At 39.9% G+C, this 25,115-nt stretch overlaps 1 protein-coding gene across 2 annotated transcripts in view; it reads left to right on the top strand.

Annotated features, from left to right (window-relative positions):
- SATB2 (SATB homeobox 2) overlaps nt 1-25,115 on the top strand; it is a 194,674-nt gene that overhangs the window by 128,822 nt on the left and 40,737 nt on the right. For both annotated transcript variants that reach the window (XR_009865797.1, XM_062189594.1), the window contains 2 exons: nt 311-523; nt 5,002-5,157. Coding sequence is in view for 1 of the 2 variants with exons in the window: in XM_062189594.1 (XP_062045578.1) it covers nt 311-523; nt 5,002-5,157 (369 nt within the window). In the remaining variant the exon portion in view is untranslated. The remainder of the gene's footprint in view (nt 1-310; nt 524-5,001; nt 5,158-25,115) is intronic.

The following is a 25,115-nucleotide window of genomic DNA, read 5'->3' as shown; positions in this document are numbered from 1 at the left end:
ACTTGTAGGAGGCACCTGGTGCTAATTGCAGTTTCACAATTCTTCCCTAGCGCCTACCTTGCTCACTGGCATCTCTGTACACCCATGGCTGCTAACAGTGCTGATACAGTGTCAGAACAGAACGGCCCTCAAACCAGGCAAGGCCCAGGAAGGCAGGCACATGCCAACAAAGCCTTTCAGCTGGAGAACCCTAAGGAACTGGCCAGCTGGTTGCACCACAGAAATAAAGGGGGGAGCGGGGCAGAAGTCAGAAGCCGCACGCATCCCCATGCAGAAATGACTGGGCCTATTTTTCTTCCCATCTCCTCAGGGGTTGTTGTCTGAGATTCTGCGTAAGGAAGAAGACCCTCGGACAGCCTCTCAGTCTCTGTTAGTGAACCTGAGGGCCATGCAGAATTTCCTCAACCTGCCAGAAGTGGAGCGAGATCGCATATACCAGGACGAGAGAGAGCGGAGCATGAACCCCAATGTGAGCATGGTCTCGTCGGCCTCCAGCAGTCCCAGCTCCTCCCGAACCCCTCAGGTGAGACATTTGCTCCTCTGACATTTCCTTTTTTGTCCTGTTAACTTCTTCCTTCACTAATACTGTGTTTTACCTGGTAAACTAAAAGACATAATTCAAGGATTCCTTAATCCACTGAATATGTTGGTCAAAGGATATGAACCTCTGACAATATAGTAATATAATAGTGTACTAGACTGTGTACCATTTTTGTCATTTAGGGAAGCCACATTCTTTTCCATATGTGATGAGTAGATAAGGAGTGAGTAGGGGGAATTCTAGAACTGTCAACCTACAACTTTTTTTTTTTTTTTTAACTTATTTGACAGGTAGAGTTAGACAGTGAGAGGTAGAGACAGAGAGAAAGGTCTTCCTTCCATTGGTTCACCCCCAAAATGGCCGCTATGGTCGGCACTGCACTGATCCGAAGCCAGGAGCCAGGTGCTTCCTCCTGCTCTCCCATGCCGGTGCAGGGGCCCAAGCACTTGGGCCATCCTCCACTGCCTTCCTGGACCACAGCAGAGAGCTGGAATGGAAGAGGAGCAACCGGGACCAGAACCTGGTGCCCATATAGGATGCTGGTGCTGCAGGCGGAGGATTAGCCAAGTGAGCCACGGCGCCGGCCCATCTACAAATATTGAGTCACCAAAGAAGGGGCTAGGGATTTGTGTTGAAACTTTGCATACTCAGCATAGTACTTTTCCTTAAATTGTATGTTTATTTGGATGGGTGGTTGTGGGCAGAGGACAGAGTAATGCAAGCTCTGTTTTATGCAATTCAAAAAAGACAAAATGGGGGAAACCCTGGTGCCATGGAAGCATGTGATTACAGTGGCTAGATCAGAACAGTTGGGATGTCACTTGGTGAGTCCTTCAGAAGTGATAGTGGAGGATAGGCCTTCATTGTTTTCCTTCCTAAGGCAATCTCCACGTGGGAGTCCATGCCATCCGTTTCTCCCCTCTACATGCTTTAACAGAATTCTGTTCTTAGGGCCCTTCTGCAACTGCATGTCCCCAGCACTGCAGTCTGCTTCAGAGCTCTCAACGGAAGGCTCAAGGCAGTCAGAGGTCATTTCCAATTCAGATCGGCGGCCTTTCATTTCTAGCCTGCTTCCCATTGGCCCTCACCTTTTACTAATCAATGGATTTTTGCCATTCCATTCACTGTTGATAGAAGTGGTTGCAAGTTCCATCTGAATGATAGTTCTCAAAACCAGCCTTTAACAGGTACATATTTGTGCGAAACTGAAAACTGGGTGCTTCAACCCCAGAGATTGTATTACTTAGATACCACGGTTTTGCTTTTATGAGTTTGTTTTATGATAAATTCCAGAGAACTTATTATGCATAGAATTAGAATTTTATTCTAGTAGAAATATTTGAGCTTTTTCAAGTGCATCCATTTTTTCACACGTTTTGACTCTTTTTATATTTTTGTACTCTGCAATACATTTTTTTTTAATTGAAGATCACTTTCTATCGTGCACTGCCAAATTCTGTTACTTACACTTTAGTCTTTAATAAATTATGAATTTTAGTTACTGTTAAACCCAAAATAAGTCTCTTGACTGCTTATTTTGGACAAGTGTAACCAAGTATTTTTATTTATTTTTTTTAAAAATTGGGGACATACATATTGAACTAGTAAGTAGGGTGAGTTGTTAAGTTGCACTAATATTTGCTGCTATTAAATCCATCAGTATTTTGGTAACTTTTGTAGCCTATTAAATCCATTATGGGAAAGTCCACCCATGTTTCATGGCCTTTTAACCAGGCAGCTCTTCTCGGACAGTCACTGTTTGTGAGGAAAGAGCACGGGTCAGCGTGCTGCTTCTAGCTCCTTTACAAGAGCTTGCTTACAGGATCATGTCCTGGGCACCTTTTCAGAGACCTGATAGCCCTCAGAGCCGCCACAGCACAAGGCCATGCAATATGTTGCCTTTTTTGAGCTTCATCCCATCTAGAAAACCCTAGGTAAAGAACAGTGCCTTTTAGGGATAAATGTAACGGAGAAGTTATTATCGAATTTCAGAATTTTGCAATTTTTTTTGAAAATCAACATGCAATATTCAAGTGTGCTTGAGAGTACAGTTGTAGGAGAGCATACACTTGTATTTATTCTGGACTTTTCTTCCTTTTTCTGTTGGTTAGAGATTGGTAAGGGGGATGTCCTGGTCTTCTACGCACTTCATGAGCACCTGCTTACTCTCAGTTCTTTGCGGATATATCTCAATTCTGGGGACCCCCTGGGAGGGGAAAGCTCTCACTGTGAGAGCCAGTGTTGGAGGGCACCTTGCTGACAGCCTTCGCGTCAGAGGCAGTGGGTCCGCAGCCACAGGCGGCCCTCCACAGGTCCGGGGAGACTGTTTTCCAGACTCCAGCCACACTTTGCTGGTTGCTTAAAAACAAAAGGAAGAAATTTAGAATTTGAAAGTTAGCATTTAGAAATTTGAGAAGACTCCAGAGTCTCTCCTTGTAACTCTTCAATTGGCCAGAATTCCTTGGTGTACTTAATAACAACAAAACCACAATATAAAGATAAGAATAACTTTGTTCAACAGCTCTGACTGTGTATTGGGTAGGGTGAGAATGATGCATGAAGTCAATCCTCACTATTTTAGGGTGCTACCCCCATTTATGGATGAGGAAACTGAGGTTTAAATGAGTTAAATAATTTGTGTAAGATCACAGGACTGTGGAGTAGAGCCAGCATTTCAGCTCTAATTATTCTTATTCTAGAACCTAGGCTCTCAGCCATCTGTGTAGTTCCTTGAGGGAGTTTTTTGTTTTGCTTTGTTTTTTGGCTGGCAGAGTTCTAGAGAACTGACCAGTTAGATAAGAGGAGCCAATAAAACAGCTGAGAAAGGCAGAATGATTTACTAAAACATTCAGCCAAGTCAAAATTTTGAGAGGATAAAGGAATTTCTTGAAGAAAAAAAGAGAGAGAGAGAGAGAGAGAATCAGATTATCATGGGAAGGCTCCAGACTAGCAGGGAGGAGGACACTTTACAAGAGCAGCTGGGATTACGTGGGCATTTTGTAAGCCAGATAGCACATGAGCCCAAGCCCATTGTTTGGGACCGGAAGGATGTGGGTTAAGGTCATGGACCCTTCACTGGCTGTGTACCCTTTCATCAATTCAAGCCAGCTCCTGATCTGTAAAATGAAAATAGCAATGCTTAACTCATGGGATTATTCAAAGAATTAAATGACAAACAGTAAAATGTTTTCTGGAGTTCCTGGTTAATAGAGGTGCCCCGTAAATTCTACTTACTCCTTCGCAGTAATTAGAAAACACCTTGAGACAGGGAGGTTGAAGGGGAATGGCCAAAGTCACCGGGAGCACTTAGGAAGCAAACCATGGAAGCAGAGGGCATGAAGTCCACCTCAGGACACTACCGAAAATGATTGTGCCACACGCAGGCTGCCTGCTGTCTTTCTCCAGACCCGTGCACTAGTTCACCTGCTGGGCATCGGTGGAGGGAAAGTTGTGATTTGGGGACAGCTTCCTTGGTTTGGAATTCCAGGATGAAGTAGGACAAAAAGGAAAATAACAACAACCCAGGTTAGACCAGTTCAAATGGCAGAGCTCATGAGCCCAAGAATCTTGGAATCATTTTGCCAGGGGGATGAGGCACACGGCTTAGTTCCTCTCATCAAACACCAGCAAAGCGTTCTAGGGCCCAGACAAAGCAGATGATGTGACAGCCTTTTAGATCAAGTAGATACAAATGTTTTAGGGTTATCCTTACCCCCAGAACTACAGAACCTTCTATTTTGTCCTTCATTTGTCTCTGAAGCTGATGGGAAATCATTCAATTAAAACGAGCACAGCAGAATACATAAAACCACAATATGAGTTTAAGAAAATGAAAACGGCACACCAAAGGCATTCTGAAGCCTAGTTTTATGAAATGAAATTTTGTTTCATTTCCACTGATTTCCTAGGTGAAATTAGGTGACTGTCTGGGTAGCATAATGATGATAATGATGGGAAACCATACATACTCGAATGACATACGTAAAGGTTTAATAAAGAATGAGAGAGACTCAGGGGAGTGCATTAAATTGAGTAATAATTTATTATTTAGAGATCTCTACCCATTTACTCCTTTTTTTTTTTTTTTCTGGAAGAACTGGCTCTTCCTCTAAGGTGTGCCACTTTTAGAAAGAAAAAAGTAACTGTGTATGTTCTGCACGTTTGTTTTGCGGTTAGGTGATGACTTACAGTTTGACGCCCAGAGTAGCCATCCTACCTGTGAACCATCCAGGATGTTGGGAGGGGAAAGACGAGGGCTGACAGGATTCTGCGTGTCCTATAGGAATGCCTGCAATTATTTCCAATCACAATTAACCTGATTAGAATAATGGACAGGAAGTGTCCCTCTGTAGCTAATGCAGTTTGGCATCAGCTGACTGAAATCCTTTGATAATTTCTGCACAGATGGCTGGGCTGAATGCAGCACTTTTTAAATTATTATTTTCATGGTCTCTTGGTAGGCCAAAACCTCGACACCGACAGCAGACCTCCCTATTAAGGTGGACGGCGCCAACGTCAACATCACAGCTGCCATTTATGACGAGATCCAACAGGAGATGAAAAGGGCCAAGGTGTCTCAAGCCCTGTTTGCCAAAGTGGCTGCAAATAAAAGTCAGGTGAGTGCTTTTTAAAAGAGCAAAATCGAGGGCTGGAATCAGACCTTTCTCCTCCTCCCACTAATAAAAATACATCTGTTCCTACAATAATAATAACAATAATAATCCCCAGGGAACCTGTCATGTTCTGCCTTCTGCTCTGTGGTTCGCCTTCACTCCCACTGGAGTTCAAAATAGAGACCAAGCCAAAACGCAGCTTTTCACTTTTAAAGATTCTGTTTCCTCTCCCCAACCCCCCAACGAAAAAAGCCAGCCTTGAATGACTTCTCCTTCTAAGCACTGCTATGTAGTTCCTCCTGTCTTATTTATTTATTTGTTTTTGGTATTTGAACAGAACTTAGACTGTACATAAAAGCACCTTCCTGAGACCAAGTTTCAGCCAGGTCGCATCACCTCTTATTCCCACCAGGGGAAGGCTGACTTTGTCTAATAACCAGTTTCCCACAGCCCCAGAGACACCTTGTGATAGTCAGGTGTTTCTTTTAAGTACTGAATGCAGTTGTTTTTCCAGGAGAAAACACATGTGGGGGAGTGCAGAGTAAGTGTTAAAATCTTTTAGCAGAAAAACATGGAAGCTTATCCAGTAAAATTTTCAGAGTGCTGAGATTGTGGAGAATGCAATACTCTGGGGAAAAGAGCAGACAGATGCTTGTTTTTTTTTTTTTTTTTTTTTTTTTTTTTTTAAATTTCTGAAAGCAGCAACAGTTGATGGGATCTACTCTATGATTCAGATGAATAACTGCCCCATCCTAGAATCCTAGGTTAGTTCGAACAGGATGTTTATTTATCCATAGGATGAACAATTAATGTAAGGAGGAAGAAACCGAAGTTAGCTAAACCACATTCTGAGGGTCCTTTGATTTTGAGCTTGATTTCCTCTGTGACCTTGCATGACAAATGTTTTCATCCCTACACATGTAAGTGGTAAAGCGGCCCATCATTCTCCATACAGATCAGCCATGTGTTATAAAGAAGTTGTGGAGTACTGTATTTCTATTAAGCAATAAGGTTTTCAGTAAAAACTGAAACTTAAGAAATGATAGTCATATGTAATGTTTAAACTAATTCTGTTGTTTTGGGATGAGCTGTTTTATCCTGCAGTTTTGCCCAACTTAGGTTATTTTCAGATATTAATAGAGAGGAAAGCAGAATATCAAGGAACTTTGAAGAGGATTGAAATATTTATTTCCCTTTTCAATTTCAGCACGGTAATTTTTCCAGATTCTTCTGACTCTCTCATCAATGAAACCAGTGAAATACAGTTTGCTAAGACATGATGTCCAACCATAGTATGAAATACATGAAAAGAAAATACCATAGAGCCTTCTTAAACTGTTAAATGCATAAAATCCCATGTACCACATGGCAAAATATAATGAGAGTTGGAGCTGTTAAACGAATAAAGCTGTTAAATGCATAATGCCACTTGGCAAAACTACTGTGCATTTAATGGTTTTCCACTGTGTAATAAAGGACATATGTGGTAAATGTGCACTGAGTATAAAAACTGCACAATTGATTTTGCAAACCTGCCCCTTAGTCGTGACTTGATGTACATATCAAAGTTTCTTTCACTCAATCCTTTTATAAGCAGCTTTCAAGAAAAACTGAAGACCACAGTCTTGATTCAGTATGCCCGAAATCTTCTGTGAACTTGGCACTGTGGCTTTGAAGAATAATGATGCCTCCAGCCTCCTAAGATAATTCAGGTGGCTGATTGAAAGCTGTGTTTGCCAACTGGCAGACACATATTTTTGAGACCTACCAAAGAAATCAGTAGCCTTGATTTTGTAGAATCTGGAGGAAAATGTAGTTCTGGGAATTAACATACTGAGGCTTCGGATTGAGTTTGAGTATGATGCTTTGAAATTTTTTTTTTCCTCCCATTGGAACAATGGTCTCATTCTCATTTATGAATAGGAAACATTATGTAAATAGGTAACAGGGCAGGCAAATTAAAAGAGGTACTGCCAAATCAAAAGAACTTAAGAGTTTTAAAGGCAAATTAACATAAGATATTCACTCCATTTTATAGGTAGCAGCATTCACTTGATCAAGAGCATACTTAAGTTAATTGCAAGATTTAGTAACTTGCAGTTGGTGCACAGTGATATCTGTGTTTGATCAACAGTGAGACTTCACCTCTCCAAGCTACGGTGCCCGAGAAGCAGCATCTTCATTGGATTGTGAGGACTGGGAGAACGACGATTTTTTTCTCCTCTCCTGCATTCCTTTCCCTCCTATTCTTTTGCTTTTCTTATTTTTTTATTTTATTTTTTTTTTTACCAGAGGCACACATCTTTTGAAAAGATATTTATTTATTTACTTGAAAGGCAGAGAGAGAATTCTTTATTTTTAATGTTTATTTATTCACTTTTATTTACTTGAAAGGCAGAATGACAGAGAGAAAGAGAGATCTTCCATCTGCTGACTAACTCCCTAAATACCAGCAACACCTGGGGCTGGGCTAGGTTGAAGCCAGGAGCTAAGAACTAAATCCAGGTTTGCCACAAAAATGGCAGGGACCCAAGTACTTGGACCATCATCCACCATTTCCTGGGTGCATTATCAGGAAGCTATATTGGAAGCACAGATTAGCTAGGTCTTGAACCGGATACTCTGATCATGGCGGTGTCCCAAGTGGCAGCTTAACCAGCTACACTATGACACCTGCCCTACACCTGTATATTTTAAATTATGTAGCCTGTCAGGTAAATTGGCCCACCTAGAAGGAGAGATTAAAAAAAAAGTTCGTGACATTTAAATTTGTAAACTGCATCTAAAGCATAAGCAGCTCCCATTAGGGATACAGTTTGTTAAGCTGATGTTGAGAACTTGAAATACATTTTTTTTGGGGAGGTAGAAGCATAGTGATAAGGTATACAGGTCAGTATACATCATTTGTGCAATCCCAATGTACATGAAACATAGAACATAGTGAAACCCAATAACCAGGGAGAACACAGTTTCTGTGGGGAAGATGATGTCTGGATTGTGTGTTGAAGGCCAGACAGCCACCTCCTCTGGCTATATCAGGATCACATTTGTGTCTCCTCTCACTGTCCGAGCAGAAAGAAGGACTCTCCCATCTCTGACTCTCATAGCTCCTCCAGCTCAAAGGCAGAGAAGGGAGATACAGGATTGGCAGGAGTCTTTGCAAACCAAAGTCATCTCACCGGAGGAACCTGTGTCCCTGTTTGTTTCCAGATGACCCTGTGTCTATTGTCCCAGCAGCTCCTGGAGCTGGCCCTTTTATTACCACAGTCCAAGGTGTACACCAGGCCATTTCTTTCTCCTTGTCCATTCAAACAGAATGAAGTAGCTCTGCCTCTCCCTTCGTTCCTGAGACGGAAACCAGGCCCAGTACCCCTCTGAAGTTTTTGTTCATTGCTTTGCCTTATTTTATTCTTTTTATGGAGGGAAGAGGAAACAGGCATTAAAATAAGTCCATTTCCTGTTCTCTCCCTGTTCTATTTTTAACCAAACCTAGTAGACAATGACCATCACACATAGAAGTTGGATTTACTCTCAGATGATCCTCAGCAGCCAATGAACGGACCTGCCCATCAGCTCTGATAAAAGGAGTAGAGCAGGAAGTGAGAGAGACTTGTGTCTGAGGTGAAGGGCAGTTGATCCCATCAAAATGTGGCCACGGGTGCTGTCTCAGTGTATGCGGACATGCGTTTTCTCTGTGTTTTCTCAGTTCGGGATCTCCCCAGATCCCAGGTGAGATGGTACAACTAGGAAGGAAGGGGAGTAGGAGGGATAGAGTGATCCCCAGAAGCTGCTGAGTGAGAGACAGGAGCCCTCGTGACCGCTCAGAGTGTATGCTGAGTGTTCCTTTGACTACCTGCAGCAGAGTGTGTGGTGCACAACGTCCTGTACACTCTGCATTATGACTCCCGTGAAGGACCCCTCACTCCCATTTCACAGAGAACCGTCACTGGCTGCAGTGTCATCCTATTCTCTGATGACCAGTGATCTAAATACTTACAGGAAGAAAAGGTAAACAGTCCTCTCACAAAGAATTATTCTAAACAGCTAAGCAGGTCCCAAACTGAAAATGAAAGGAACAAAGGAAGTGAGCCAGTGGTGGAAGATCACAACATTTCCCTCTCTGTCTCTTCTATCTCACTCTTCAGGTAGATAAAAATGAAATAAATAAACATTAAGAAATACATAGATCTCCCTTTCAGGTTGTTTTTAAAGTGTAAAGAAAGACAACTTAAAAAAAAATGATGAACTTTTTAACTTTGGTTTGTTTCTCTCTTATGTTGAAGATATTCTTTATATTTCTATTTATTAACACAGAAAACAAGCCACATAATGCCCAAGAATCAAGAAATAGTTAAATAACCACAGAAAGATGTTCAGAAGAGTAATTCCTATAAGAATTATGGATATCAAAATTATGGTTATAAATGAAGAAGAAAGTGTGAGTTTACTTGTGTAATATGATTGCAGTTATGTTAAGCAAGTGCAATTGGAAAAAGTGCTTGGAAAAACCCACATAGTATGGTTAGAGGGGGCACTTTTATTTCTTGCTTGTTTCATCTTGTTATCTGGAGTAGAGATTTGATATCAAGTTCCAGAAGCTTCCCCCCCCCATTTTTATTTTATTTTATTTTCCCCAGAGACCTTTTATTTAAGGTATACAAATTTCATTTATTTCATAAATACAACTTTAAGAATATAGTGATTGTTCCCACTGTACCCATCCTTTCACTTACTCTCCTACCCTTCTTCCTCTTCCCTCTCCTAATCCCGTTCTTATTTTTTACTGAAATCTAATTAATCTTATACACAGAAGATTAACTCTATACTAAGGAAAGAGTTCAGCAAATAGTATGAAAAAAAAAAAAAACCTGTTTCTCAACTTCTTTCTTTACTTCTTCTGTGACCCACTGTTCATTCAGGAGCATGTTCAGTCTCCATGTTTGCTTATATTCTGGAGGTTCTTGAATTGTTGATTTTTCAGCTTCATTCCATTGTGGTCAAAGAAGATGCATAGCATTATTTTGATTTTTTTTGAATTTGCTGACACTTTCTTTATGGCCTAGCCTGTGGTCTATCTTAGAGAAAGTTCCATGAACTGGTAAGAAGAATGTGTATTCTGCAACTGTAGGATAAAAAGTTTTATAGATATCTGTTAGGTTCGTTTGATCTATAGTGTCGATTAATTGCTATTCCTTGCTAACTTTCTGTCTGGTTGATCTGTCCATTGCTGAAAGTGGGGTACTGAAGTCCCCCATTACTATTGTATTGGAATCTATGTCTCCCTTTAGATCCATTAACATTTCTTTTCAATAGCCAAGTGCACTGTAATTAGGTGCATATATGTTTATTATAGTCACATCTTCCTATTGAAGTGATCCATTAATGATTGCATAGTACCCTTCTTTGTCTCTTAACAGTTTTTGTGGTGAGATGTGTTTTTTGTAAGTAGCAAATAGATGGGTTTTGTTTTTTAATCCATTCAGCCAGTCTATATCTTTTGACTAGAGGGTTGAGGCCAAGGGGACTATTGGTAAGTAACAACTTGGCCGTGCTGTTTTCCCATAAATACTCCTATTGTTTACTTTGGATTTCCTTTGTATTTTTACTAGGTGATATTCTGCCTTCACCATCTTTCATAGTGGTAACCATGTTTCTGTGTGTAGCACATCCTTAAGCATCTTTTATAAGGCTAGACAAGTGGTGACAAATTCTTTCAATTCCTGTTTGTTATAGAAGGTCTTTATTTTACTTTCATTAATAAATGAGAGCTCTGCAGGGTACAGTATTCTGGGCTCACTTAAGTCTTAAGTCTCTTAAGACTTGGAATATATCTTGCCATTTTCTCCTAGCCTGTAGGGTTTCTGATGAAAGGCCCTCTGTGAGTCTAGTTAGAGATCCTCTGAAAGTAATCTGGTGTTTCTCTTGTGTGCATTTTAGAATCTTTTCTTTATGACTTACTGTGGAGAATTTGACTACAATGTGTCATGGTGAGAATATTTTCTGGTCATGTCTATTAGGAATTCTATGTGCTTCCTGTACTTGAACATCCATTTATTTCTCCAAATTAGGGAAGTTTTCTGTAGTCATTTCACTAAAAAGTCTTTCTAATCCATTCTCTCTTTCCACGCCTTCAGGAATTCATAAGACCCATATATTGGGTCATTTGATCATATCCTATTGATGTCCAACACTGTTTTTCAGGATTCTAATTTCTTCTTCTTCTTCTTTTTTTTTTTTGATCTGACTGTAAAATTTCCAGAGATTTGTTTTCTGACCCAGCTATTCTTTATTCTGCCTCATCGAGTCTGTTAAGGCTTTCCACTCTATTTTTTATATATTGAATTCTTCGTTTCCAATATTTCATTTTGATTTCTCTTTAAAATCTCAATTTCATGGGAAAAGTGTTCATTCATCTCATGTATGGATTTTTTTAATTTGTGGATTTGCTTCTGATTACTTCTTTATTTTTTAAAGATTTATTTATTTATTTGAAAGTCAGTTACACAGAGAGAGGAGGAGAAGCAGAGAGAGGGAGCTGATTACTTCTAAGTAATCCTATGATCAATTTTTTGAATTCTATTCCCAGTACTTTTTCAGTCTCTTCATTTTCACTTTCTAGTATTGAAGTGTTATGTTCCTTATGGGACATGATGTTGTCTTTCATTCTTGTTTCTTGAATTGCTGCATTTATTTGTAGGCATTTGTGGAGCTACTTTTTTTTTCTTGTAATGGCTTTTGTCTTTGGACTATGCCTCTGCAGATTAGTGGAATGTCTGCTCTTTTCAGTGAATACTCTGAGGTGTGTGCTGGGTGTGGCCAGGGAGCTCTGTTCCATGCTCCAGGGTGAGGAGTGTCCAAGGTAACTCCCAAATTGGGTCTAGTATCTCTCTCTCTCTCTCTCTTTTTTTTTTTTTAAATCAGAGTAGAGGTTTAATCTGCTCTGTTGGCATAGTCTCATGCTCACTTCCTCTCCTCCAAGGAGACCAAAGCCTGGTCTCTAGCCCAAGTGGGTATAATATTCATTCGGGCTGCCACAAGTACCACACAAAGGATCTGTGCAGCCCTCAGTGTGAGCATGGATCCCACAGCATGACCCTCATCTGCGAATCAGGATGCCCCAAGCATATGGAGCCACGCATAGTGACTACCCAAAGACCAAGCCACACCCTGCATCCTCCCACACAACTACAGTGTTTTCACAGTCCCAGCACACAAGGTTCCCACAGTAAGGAGCACCCAGCCCCCTGTCAATTCTCCCAGCTAGACTCAATCGTCTCCTCTCAGCTGGTTGCTGGGCATGCAGACACAAGCCGGCAGAGCTGTCACATTTGTCCAAAATGGTGCCTGTCCCCTCTTGGCTAGTTTCAGGACACTGGTGCCAGTTGGTCAGGAAGAGAGAAACGTGCTCCACCTTTTTTTCCTCTAGGTTGGCAGTTATACAGTCCCCCACAAGGTTCCAAGCTGGACTCATGATAGGCTCTCCCTGAAGCTTTATCACCAGTGGCTTGGGCTGCTGTAGTCTGGTCTCACCTCTTGCAAAAGCTCTTGGCTGCTGGGGTCCTGAGTTTCGTGCATCCACATCCTCCATGTAGATCGACAGTGTCCCTGTAATGTGCGTGGAGTTTCCTCTGCCGTTTTCTCCCTAACTCTTCCCTGAGGTTGTGCCACTCTCTCCATGTTTTTTTTTTTTTAACTGTCTTCCCCTAGACTAGAGCAGTAAGCTCCCTCCATACTCTGCCATCTTGCTGTCTCCAGAGGCTTCTTTCAACAAGGATGTTTTGTTTCTTACATTGCTCTTTGCTCTCACAGTTTACATCACATTAATTGTATGTGCTGACATTCCCTTCACTCATTCATGGGCTACTGTATTAATTTTTATTTTCTCTCCTCTTCTTAAAAATGTCCCAGGCACAATTTAGTTGTACATTTTTTAAAAAAGAAATCACTTCTATGATTACATAAGTAATGGCATCCTGATTTAGGAAATTCAGATAGTGAAGAAAAATATGAAGATAATTGAATGGATCACCCAGCCATAGTCCTGCAGCCTAGAAATAGTTCCAATGAGCATTTTAGAGTCTCTGCTTACCATGTGTATGTGTGTGCACAGGAATACACCTGAATATGTGTATGTCCTAATTAAGATCCCACTGTGTGACACATAATTCTACAATAGGTCAAAACTATAATTCTATTTTTAGAAGCAATTCCTTTGCTCTTAGTTTTAAAATAAATGTTGTACATATTTGAAGTTTACAACATGGCATTATGGGAACCACATAGAAAAATGGTTATTATAGTGAATCAGATTAATATATCTGGCATCTCACGTAGTGACTTTTGTGACAGGAGCAGCTAAAACCTGCTTATTCAACAGAAATCTCTAATACAGCACCATTTTATTAACTGTAGTTCTCATGTTGTACATGAGAACTCGAAACTTCTTTATCCCACACAGCTGCTGCTTGATAGCCTTTGACCTACAGCTCCCATCACCACCAACCATGGTAACCATTGTTTTATTCTCTCTGTGTGCTTAACTTTTTCATCTTAAGATTCAACATCAAAGGAAGAACATGCAACATTTTTCTTTCTGTATCTGGAATGTTTCACTTACAATAATGTTCTCCATGTTCATCTATGCTATGGAAAATGACATGACTTTTTTTTTCTTTTTCTCAAGATTTATTTATTTGAAACACAGAGTTACACACACACACACACACAGAGAGAGAGAGAGAGAGAGAGAGAGAGAGAGAAAGAGAGAGAGAGAGCGAACTTCCAGCCACTGGTTCACCCCTCACTGGCTGCAATGATGAGGGCTGTGCCAAGCCAAAGTCAGGAGCCAAAAGCTTCTTCCAGGTCTCCTTGTGGGTGCAGAGGCCTAAACACTTGGGCCATCCTCTCTTGCTTTCCCAGGTATATTAGCAGTGAGCTGTATTTGAAGTGGAGCAGCCAGGAGATGAACTGGCATCCATATGGGATGCCAGCATCACCAACAGCAGCCTCACACACTGCACCACAATGCCAGCCCCCCTACAACCTCCTTTTTAATGCCTTAATAATATTCCAACCCTCCCACACACATACTAACACATCAACAAATTTGTGTAAATTAAATATATAAATATATTAAAATATATTTAGGGGCAAGTGTTTTCATTGCAGCTGTTTAAGCTGCCACTTGGGATGCCTGCATCTCTCATTGGCGTGGAGACACCTGCATCCCAAATCAGAGTGCCATTTTGAACCGCAACTAGTCTGCTTCCAGTTCATCTTCCTGCTACGAGGCAGCAGATGATGGCTGAAATACCTGGGACCTTGCCACCCATGTGAGAGACAAGGATGGAATTCTAGGCTCCTGGCTTTGCCTGGCACAGCCCTGGTTATTATAGGCATTTAGGGAGTGAGTCAGTGGATATAAGACCTGTATCTATTTATCTCTGTCTTACATTTTGCCTTTCAAGTAGCTGTGAGAAAATAAATAAGCATCGTAAAAATAAATTTGTTTTGTACAAAAAAATTGGCATCCTTGCGTGGTATTTTCATGATATGTAATTTCCATGAATCTTTTGAAGACCCCTCAAATGTAACACATTTTGTTTGTTCATTCATCCATTGAGAGACACTTAAATTGTTTCAATATCTTATTTGCTGTGAATAATGTTGCAGTGAACATGGGAGTACAAATATCTTTATAAGGCTGTTATTTCATTTCCATTGGGTAATTGCCCAAAAGAAGAATTGCTGGGTTTTGTGGTTGATCTATTATTAATTCCTCTGGAAATTTCCATATTGTTTCACATAATGACCATACCAATCTACATTCTCATCAGCAGTGTACCTTTGGCTCCACATGCTTGCAAACATTTTTTATCTTCTCTTTTTGATAATAGCTTATCTTAATGGCTTAAATTTAAATTTGTGTTTCCCTGATAATTAGTAATGTTGAGCACCTTTTCATAAATCTGTTGGCCATTTTTATGTTTTCTTTGAAGAAATGTCTGCTTGGGTCCTTTGCCTATTTTTAAGTCTGTTCCTATTTTTCTCTGCTGTTGAGTTGTCAGAGTTCTTTATATATTTTGGATATTAATCTTTTATTAGATGTGTGGCTTACAAATATATTTTCTCAGTGTGTAGGTTGCTTTTTCATTTTGTTGATTATTTTCTTTGCTATGCAAAAGCATTTTGGTTTGATATAGTCATGTTTATTCATTTTTTTTCCTTTTCTGTCCTGAGCTTTTGGTGTAATACTGAAAAAGGTCATTGCCAAATCCAATATTGAGGAGCTTTTCACCTTTGTTCTCTTCTTTTAGTATTATAATTTCAGGTCTTACATTTAGGTCTTTTGTCTATGTGGAGTTGACTTTTGTATATAGAGTAAGTAAGGGCCCAATTTCAGGCATGTGGAAATGAAGCTTTCTCAGCACCATCTGTTGGAGAGACTATCCTTTCCCTTTGGTTTACTCTTGGTGCCCTTGTTGAAAATTAGTTGACCATATATATTTGAGTTTATTTCTAGGCTCTCCATTCCACTGTTTTATGTCAGTAGGAGCTGTTTTGATTAAGATAGCTTTGTAATGTAAAATCAGGAACTGTGAGACCTCCAACTTTGTTCGTTTTTTCTCAGTATTGCTTTTTTAAAAAGCAATACTTTTTATTTTGTTTCTTTGAGAGGCAGAGTTACAGAGAAAGAGAGGGAGGGAGGGAAGGAAGGATGAAGGGAGAGAGAGAGAGAGAGATTGAGAGAGAGAGAGACAGAGAGAGAGAGAGAGAGAAAGAAAAATGTTCCATTTGTTGTTTTACTCCCCAAATGGCTGCAACAGCCAGGGCTGGGCTAGGCAAACTAGGAGCCAGGAGCTTCACCTGGGTCTCCCATGTGGGTACAGGGGCCCATGCGCTTGGGATGTTCTCCATTACTTTCCCAGGCACATTAGCAGAGAGCTTGGTCTGAAATGGAGCAGCTGGGAATCAAACCAGTGCCCTTATCATAGGCAGCAGCCCAACCCAGTATTACACCTGTCAGTATTACTTTTTTTTGATTGGAAGGGTATGTAGGGGGGTTCCATATGAATTTTAGGGTTATTTTCCTCTATTTCTGGAAAGAATACCATTGGGATTTTGATGGGGATTACCTTAAATCTGCATATTGCTTTGAGTAGTATGAACATTTTAGCAATATTGTAATTCCTTCTAAAATTTAATTTAATTTAATTCAATTGAAAGGCAGAGATACAGAGAAGCAGAAAAAGATCTTATTTACTTGTTCACTCCTCAAATGCTCACAACAGCCAGGACTGTGCCCGCCCAAAACCAGGAGCCAGGAACTCAATTCAGGCCTCCCATATGGGTGGCAGGGACCCAGCTACTTGAGCCATCACCTGCTGCTTCTCAATGTATATATTAGTAAAAAGCTAGAATTAGTAGCAGAGTCCAGACTCAAACCTAGGCCCTCTGATATGGAATGTAGGTATTCCAAGTGGTGGCTTAACTGCTATATCAAATGCTTGCCATGATAATTCTTTTGTAAAGACAAACTTTTCATGTAAGAGAGTAAGTTTGGTGATGTTTGATGATGATGTTCTTTTATGAAGTTCCCACCACGGGGATGACTTTATTTGAGCTTGGATAGCTCAGGCTTTGGAAATAGAGGTGTAGCTCCCCTTGATTTCCCTGATGTAGAGTGACAGAAAGTACTGGCCTTAAGTTGCCTCATGTAAAATGAGTTGATTATATCAGTCTCACTCCTAATGGTTGTGCTTTTGCCATTTGCATTCAGCATGGAAGGTGGCTAGAATGAGGAGTGTGACCTTGCCTGAGTAGCTTCGCTTTTTATTGGGCTGATCTTTTAGGAGCACAGTCATCATCATATTAGGGTCAGTTTCCACTCTTGTGACCTGTATATTATGACATGCATACAACAATTTAGGGGCTGTCTGCCAGAATATAATTCAAATAAATTAACATATTTGCAGTAAAATTACCAGTCAAAAAAGATTACTGTTCCCAGTGAAGAAACTTCAAAATATTAAACTAAATGAGCAATCAACTGAATGATATCTGAGCATCAAGTTGAGCCTTCTGGTTTCTCCTTTTTCTCTCAGTATAAACTCAAGGGATTAGCCTCTGAGGAAAGATTATCTGACAAAATCATAACAGAGTCTTGGTTCTTTAAAAAAATTATTTGGAGGGAGAGAGAGAAAGGGAGAGGAAGAGGGAGAAGGAGAGGGAGGGATGAAGGGGAAGGGGAGAGAGACAGAGAGATCCTATCTGTTGGTTCACTCCCCAAATGCCCACAACAGCCCCATGGCTGGGCTGAGGGCTGATCCTAGGAGCTGGGAACTTAATCCAGGTCTCTCATATGGTGGCAGGAACTCAATTACTTGAGCCAGTGCCACTGCTTTCCATGGTGTACATTAGCAAGAAGCTGGAATCAGGATCTAGAACTGGGCATCAAGCTGAGGCACTCCAATGTGGGACATAGGCATCTTAACCAGTAGGCCAAATGCCCATCCTGAATCTCAGTTTTGTTATGAACTCCATTGTGAGGAATTGGCTTATTTTCACCACCCTCACAATTAATTATGTTAGTATTTCATGTCCTGTAACTTATTTAGGTATCAGCAAAGATCCATCACAAGTTGATATATAGTTCTTAAAATGTTAAGTATCTTTAACTCATCGGTAAAGTTCTTGCATTGATTTTAGCTCAGTTTTATCTGCAGAATATACCCTTGAGTTATGTCACTCACCTGTTCATGACATGGCACTTTTGCTGACTTGCATGGGGCTTTGATATAAACCAGGTTGCCATAGGAAAGCCATTTTTTTTTTAAACTCTCTCCATCCTTCTTAAAAAAGAGATTGAGTTAAGCCGTGTTTTTTACCAAGGGAGAACATTGGTGCCCATGAATAGTTCCTACCATATTATCATAGAGACTGTATAATTGTCTTCTTTTCACAGGACCATGACAAGAATGAGGCCAGCCAGGTGATGAGATAAGGAGGCAGACACTTGCAGAGTCACATTCTTTAAATTTTACATTTAGTTGCTTGCTTGCCTCTCTGTAGACCCAAGGACTTGGGCCATCTTCTACTGCTTTCCCAGGCAATAGCGGGGAGCTGGATCGTAAGTGGAGCAGCTGGGATGAACTGGCGCCCATATGGGATGCTGGCCCTGCTGATAGGGACTTTAACCCACTGTGCCACAGTGCCCGCCCCTGTATGTTCCTATTTGTATGTGTAAAGATGTTCTGAGCCTCCTCAGTTCTGTATAGCTCTGCATGTCCTATATATCCATGGCAAGGTGGGCAGCAACAAAATTGCAGGTAATCCCCCCTTGCAATAAACCATCTATAGCAGAAGCTAAAGAAGTGTTCTGAAATAAAATTTTCATTACTCCCAATTACTGACTTAATCTTTACAAACATATCCATAGAAATGTGAGAGGCATGTGTATGGTAGCCTAGAGACAGTTGAAAATTGGTTCCCATGAAAATACAGTTTAGAACTTGGTGTACAATTTTGAAAAATAAAAAAAGAAACAGATCATTTTTACTCGCCACATTCAAGGTATAAAATAATTAACCTTGAACTGTAACCAAATGCTAAGCACAAATCTCTTTTAGGTTTAGATGACCTCCTCGTCAGCAATTCATTGAAGCCCTTGACAAGTCTCCCTCCTAGTTAGCTTTTTATCCATTTCAGTTTTCTTGATTAGGTTATCTTGAATCATTAGGGGGTTTATTTATTTTAATAGACACTTATTGGATTCATGAAAAGAGAATTCGGTGACTAAGAAACAAGAGCTGAATATTATCTGGCTCATTTCACACTTCAGAAGAGTCTCAACCAGCTGAAGAGAAATCCTTTCACAGTTACAAAAGTTTGTTTGGGGACTTTATGTGCTTCCATTTAGAAAGCGAACTGTCTGTGGTTAATAATATGAATTTTCTTTGGAGACACTCAGAAAACATTTCCTTTTGGTTACATATGCTGACATTTTCTGCATTGAAGATGTGGGTGAGTAAATGGCCTTTTACATTTCTGCTGCAAGAAGCCTTGAGTCATTTTCCTACAGGACTGTTCATTTGCTGACTTATTCATTCATTAATGTTTTTAGAGGGGCAAAGGGGCTGGGGGTACTTACTATTTAGTAGCTTGAATTCACTCATCACCTTTGTGTAGACACATCAAGGGGAATACAGTGACAAGGCTCTGTCTTCCAGGAATATACAACCTTACTCAACAGAAACAGAGTTACTTACTCTCTTGTTGGAGGTCAGAGCAGGCAGTGAACTTGTGTTTAATGCTGACAAAGTCATGATTTGTATTTATTGTGAAATATTATAAAATTGAGGAGATTTCTCATAAGCATAGGATTTTTTTAGGGAAGAAACACGAGGGCTTGGAGAAATTGGAGTCTTAACCAGTGTCCTGGCTTAGGGAAAACAAGTAATTTTGTACATGGGGACATTTCAGTACCATGGACAGGAACTCCACTCTTATGTGCTGTCCACAGCCATAACGTAAAATTAAGAGCTGGGATTCAACTTCATATCTCATAGGCTCCAAACTCAAATACTTGGCCATATTATTATTCTGTAATGACCTCCCTGGACACTGGAACAACATCAGCTTTTGGTATGTGACTTGGAGAAAGTCATTCACTTATTATCTATTTGAAATTTTTAAACCTTTACAAATTTTAGGCATTCCTATTCCTCATTAATTATTAATTCAGGAGAATTTTAGAACTCCCATGTGAACGACAACAACATACATGCATATACATGCAGACCCAGAGAAAATAAAACGGTTTTAAGATGATGGATGGAATTTTGTGCTTATAATGCCTACCATTTCTTTTTAGAATGAAAACAACTAAAGGATGGAGCTCATGAAGAATGTACTTTACCACTAACAGACCATTGTAGATCCTGGTTAATACCCAGGAACATGATTTGTTGTGAAAAAAAAAAAAAAGCACTATCTAGGCTAAGATAATCAGTGTTCTGACTTTATCATAGTCCTTTCCCCAAGGATGTCTTGTTAAAAAGGAAGAAGGGGGGATAGTGTAAGAAAGAAAGGTATATTCTTTGCCATATTAGTTGAAAAGCCTTCAGTAAATCCTAGGACCTAAGGATTGAAATGATACTGCTTTACATGACATTCTTCAGAATTTGACACCTGGCTTCCTTTCTAGATGATGCTTTGGCTTCACATAGTTGCTTCTGATTCTCTGTGTGATTATTTTGTGTGTGTTTGCACTTGCAGATAACATTATCAGTGCTTGGGATAGGTCTTAATCTCTTCTCCTTTCCACCTGGTGAAACCCATCCATATCACCCAAGATCCATATTATGTCATATTCTCTGTGATGACACTTTTCCTGATATGATTCATGGTCAGAATTCCTCACTTTCTTGTGAGTGATCTTAATTCACCTTTTAAGTGAAAATTAGCAGTGATCGTTAAATGATGCATGAAATGTACAAAATCATCACATGGCACACAGGAAGTGAATGTTCAGTAGACTATTACACACTGAATGTTTAAAGAGCTCTCTGTCATTGTTCACAGTCTACAAAATGGGACAAATTGGATCACCCTATTTTTCTTATCATGTTCATGCAATAGAAGGAGGAAATAAGACATAGAACATTGTGAAAGGGTTGCTTCTGAATATTAGTGCTTCTCCTCAACAGTTAGTCTTTGGTTATGTGGCTATAAAAACATTCCTGTAGGCTAATTTCTATGTAATCTAATAATTTCAGGTCAATTTAATGAGCACTTATAGAGCATCCCCTAATGTGCAAGGAACCATTCTCTGCTCTAAAGATGTTGAAAGCAGTCAATTGTTCTGATGAGGATACAGATAGGCTCAGCTCTAACAACAGTTAAAATCAAATTGTTGAAGGGTAGAAACAATATGCTTTAGGGTCATTCAGGAGTGAGCAACTGATTATCTCAGGCGATCAGATGAGACCATGTAACTGAGCCTCGAAGCACAGCTTCTCATGGGGAACAGAGATTTGGATATGAGACCTTCCAGCTAAGGAAGGAGCATAACAAAAGCACAGAAGTAAGAATGTTCCAGGCATCTCCAGGGACTGTGAGCAATTGCAATGGCTAGAAAACAAGGTCGATAGTGGATAGTGGAAATGATGGCAGAAGAGGATGAAATCATGAAGGAGAAACAACATCAAATTATGGTTCTTATTATTGCCTCTTCTAATGCTCAACTAGAAGCTGTCTTTGTGTCATGAAATGAAACTGTCAACTTAGAAAATATGGGATTATTATTCATCTTCCACAAAGAATCAATGGCACATTTCCTCAAATAGTAAGGATTCCTAATACATTTACAACATGATTTGTTTTGTAAATTTAGATTGACATGCAACTTTTCAGAACAGGTGGATTATAAACAAACTATGTCTTGACTGGTATGAGTGTCGCCTCACCTGCATAGTTGGAAAGGACAGTCAGAGTTGTTTATATTTTGTTCTGTTTTACTGAGGGAAATATATTTGCTTAAGAGACTGATGAGATGGCTAAAATGAGATGTTAATAAATATTATTTGCTTATGGGCTGTGTGCTTGGAAACTCTTTAACCATTGATTGCAAGGCAGAAGTTTTTGAAGTTGTATTTCTTCTTTGGGTTCTGATACTGACCATAAAAGAAAATGTTAACTGTGAATTCCTTGGCATCCTTACACTGAAGGCTCCATGTGGATTTTCCTATACATGTTCCATGTATTCTTTGTATCTTAAAAACTTTTGTTTTGAACTAATTTTAGACTCACAGAAAATTTGCCAGGATTGTATAGAAGGGATAGTTGCTCTGTACTATATATTTCTCACCAAGCTTCACCAATGCTCACGTCACTTTAGAAGGGGACTGATTGTTTATCAAACACCTCTTTCTATGGATTTGTCTGAATATTATCTCATGACTTGACTGAGATTACGCATTTTGGGTGCGAATACCTCAGATATAAAGTTGTATCATTTGCAGTTCATCGTATCACAGTTCATGGTGTTGGTATATCCTTACTAGTGTTGTTGACCTTGATCACATGCTCAAGGTGATTTCTTTGCATTTCTGATCCTAATGGCTAAAAACTGTCTGCTATTTTTGAAAGATAACAAAGTAAACTCACAGAATGTGGCACTAGAAGAGAACCTAGAGACCATCTTTTATAAACCCTCCTTTTTTACAGTTAAGGTCTTAGGTCTAACACTGCCCAGTCATTTAATGACAGGGCAGGAACTTCACAATCAAGTACCTGGGCTCTGAGTGTAATATTCTGTGCACTTCCTCGCTGTGCTCAAACACTTATAATTCATTTAGTCCCAGTTTTGTCAGACTATAAAATAAAAATGTACTATATGAATATTTGGCTAGCCTCAGGAGAAATCATAGAGAGGTGTATACTCCACAGTTGATGATGCCCACTCAGAGAGCTGGCCAAGGCTGGAAATCAGCTGAACTTCTGTATCAGCATTTCTGAAATGAAAATAATTCTCCTGGAATGCTCCATATAACACATAGGGAACAACAACAAAAAAACCTACTTGAGATTTTTAACAGAAAAAGGAGATTTGTTTATTAATAATTCATGAGTTCCCATTGAACATGCACGACAGAAACAGTGCTATTCAATAGAGAATACTGTCATCTGTCACTGTTTTATTTGACATTTACACTTTTTTTTTTGCCTGATACTGCAAAACTTTCTTGGATGGCATGCAAAAATTATATAAATGAAAAAAATCCCAATGTGGGGACCCTTTATCTGTTCTGTGATGGCTTCACTGACAATTTACATACATGTGTGTTCATGCAAAAACATGATAATTTCTCACACATTCACTAAATACTTAACAGGCTAATAAGAGATCCTATTGAGAAAACAGGGGTAAGCATTCCAAATAGGCTGCTGGAAGGATCATGTGCATAAAATAAAGGTGAGTACATGGGAAGTGAGGTGGAAGAGTGGATCTCCTGAATATAAGCTTGGAAGTCTAAGCAAGTGAGTCAGAGTGAGGGGAAAGCAAAGCATGGCTGCCATGAGAAAAACTGACTAGAAAATACATTGCCATTTCTGAGACAAAATAAATATTTATAAATGGCATTGCAGGAACTCCTTTAGTAGGGAATATCGATATTTAGTAGAACAGCAAATCAGAGTTAGGAGCTCCTTATGGTTTTGTGCTACTGTAAGGCTCCTGACAATCTTTCTGCTCTGTAGGTTAGTTATTATTTATAAAAATCACAGAACCAGCTGATACATTCATAAGCTAATTATTGAAGCAGCTGGGTACACATGGTGCAATATGTCCAAGGCTGTGAAGTATCACAGATTTCTTGGGGCCTGCTGTGGTGGGGGTGCGCTGTTGAAGGCTCCATCCCTTAATCTGATCAGCCAAGCAAACACTTTGTGGGGAAACTAGATTAATAACCCTCTAAATACCATGAATGTGCTTCATCTTCAAAACCGGGTTTCCCTTAAACATGCTATTAGCTCAGCTCCATGAGGGATTGGAGGAAGTTCTCTGGTGCCCTAAGCACAGGGTCTTGTTGGCTTCCTCCCTGTGCCAGAAATTAATTTGGTTTGCTTATGTCTGCACACATGATCACACTTGTGTCTAATCCGCTCCCTAATAGCTTCAAGGTCAAGACCTTGCATGTCAGTGGGCAAATTGAGCACTACACTTCTTAAAGACGGATGGCAGACAGCACACAGTCCATAACAAGGCCTGTAGTGTTGTTCTAAGCGATTGTAATGAGTGCGGATTATAACAGCGCATATAAATCAAATGCAGCAATGAATGTTGTGTGAGACATTCCAAGTGGCGTAAGTGGAGATACCACTCAGCTGTCACCTGTCTCCTTTCAAGCTGTGGCTTCCCACAATGCAATTCACTCCTCAGGCTGAGCAGCAGGTGCTGTCTTCCTTAAGGTCTGAGTACCTCAGAACTTCATCTTTTAACAGATGTAGGTTTTGTTTTTATTTTCCGTTAAATGATTGGTCTCCATGCTATCGCTTCCCCTGGGAGATGTTAAACATACCTGTGTGAAACATTTGAAAGAGTTCGGTTGGAGACTTATTCAGCTCTATGAAAAGACAGAGAAATAGGAGCTTATTTTTTCCACAGATGGTTTCTTTTCCATTTCAAGAATTCTTTCCTTTGTGCAAAGAAGCCCTTGAGGAAACACTTTGGGACTAGGAAATTTTTAGAAATATAATTTGTTTTCTGGTAGGCACAAAAAATTTGTCTTCATTTTTCATATACATTGCACCTTGAAAAAAAATCAATCATTACCTGTCTTTTAATTGAGTTGGAAAAAAATCCATGAAAACACTTGGAAAAACATTTCCAAGCAAATGTTAAGATATCTTGTTTTCATTCTTCCTAACCCTCTAACTCTCCCAAGCTCCCAGTTTATTGCAAGAAAAGATCAGGTCTGCGCAAATGTGGCCTCTCACTTGTAAAAACAAGGCAGTGTTGTGTTACAGATTAGTTTATAAATCCCCAGTGGCTTCACAGTTCAGTGCCTACAGCTGCTGCAGATGGGCCTGGGTTTTTGTCTCTTCGCGGTGCTGCAGCCGGCAGTTGAAGGAGAAAATGGAATGATCAGGTTATTAACATGGAGGCCGTGAGGAAGAGGCTGCACAATGAGAACAGCTGGTGTTGCTGTCTTGGCTGATGCAGCGGAGATAATCAAATCTTGCCTCTTTTTGGGTAAAGGCAGAAGACACAGTGGAGAGTTAGACAAACAACGGCTTATGATATTATATGGGGTTTTTATAATGCATGTCAGGAACTTTCGTTGGCTTGCAAGTTATGCTAGAGAATTTGTTGAGGTTTGGGATTTATTTTGCACAAAGTCATTTGTGTTTATGCACCTCTTTAGAAAAATTTTTACTCTTTTGCAAGAGGCATGATGTGG

This window comes from Lepus europaeus, chromosome 1 (assembly GCF_033115175.1).
Source record: "Lepus europaeus isolate LE1 chromosome 1, mLepTim1.pri, whole genome shotgun sequence".
Lineage (NCBI taxonomy): Eukaryota > Metazoa > Chordata > Mammalia > Lagomorpha > Leporidae > Lepus > Lepus europaeus.
Note: the sequence above shows the minus strand (reverse complement) of the source record. Positions and strands in the feature narration are given on the sequence as shown.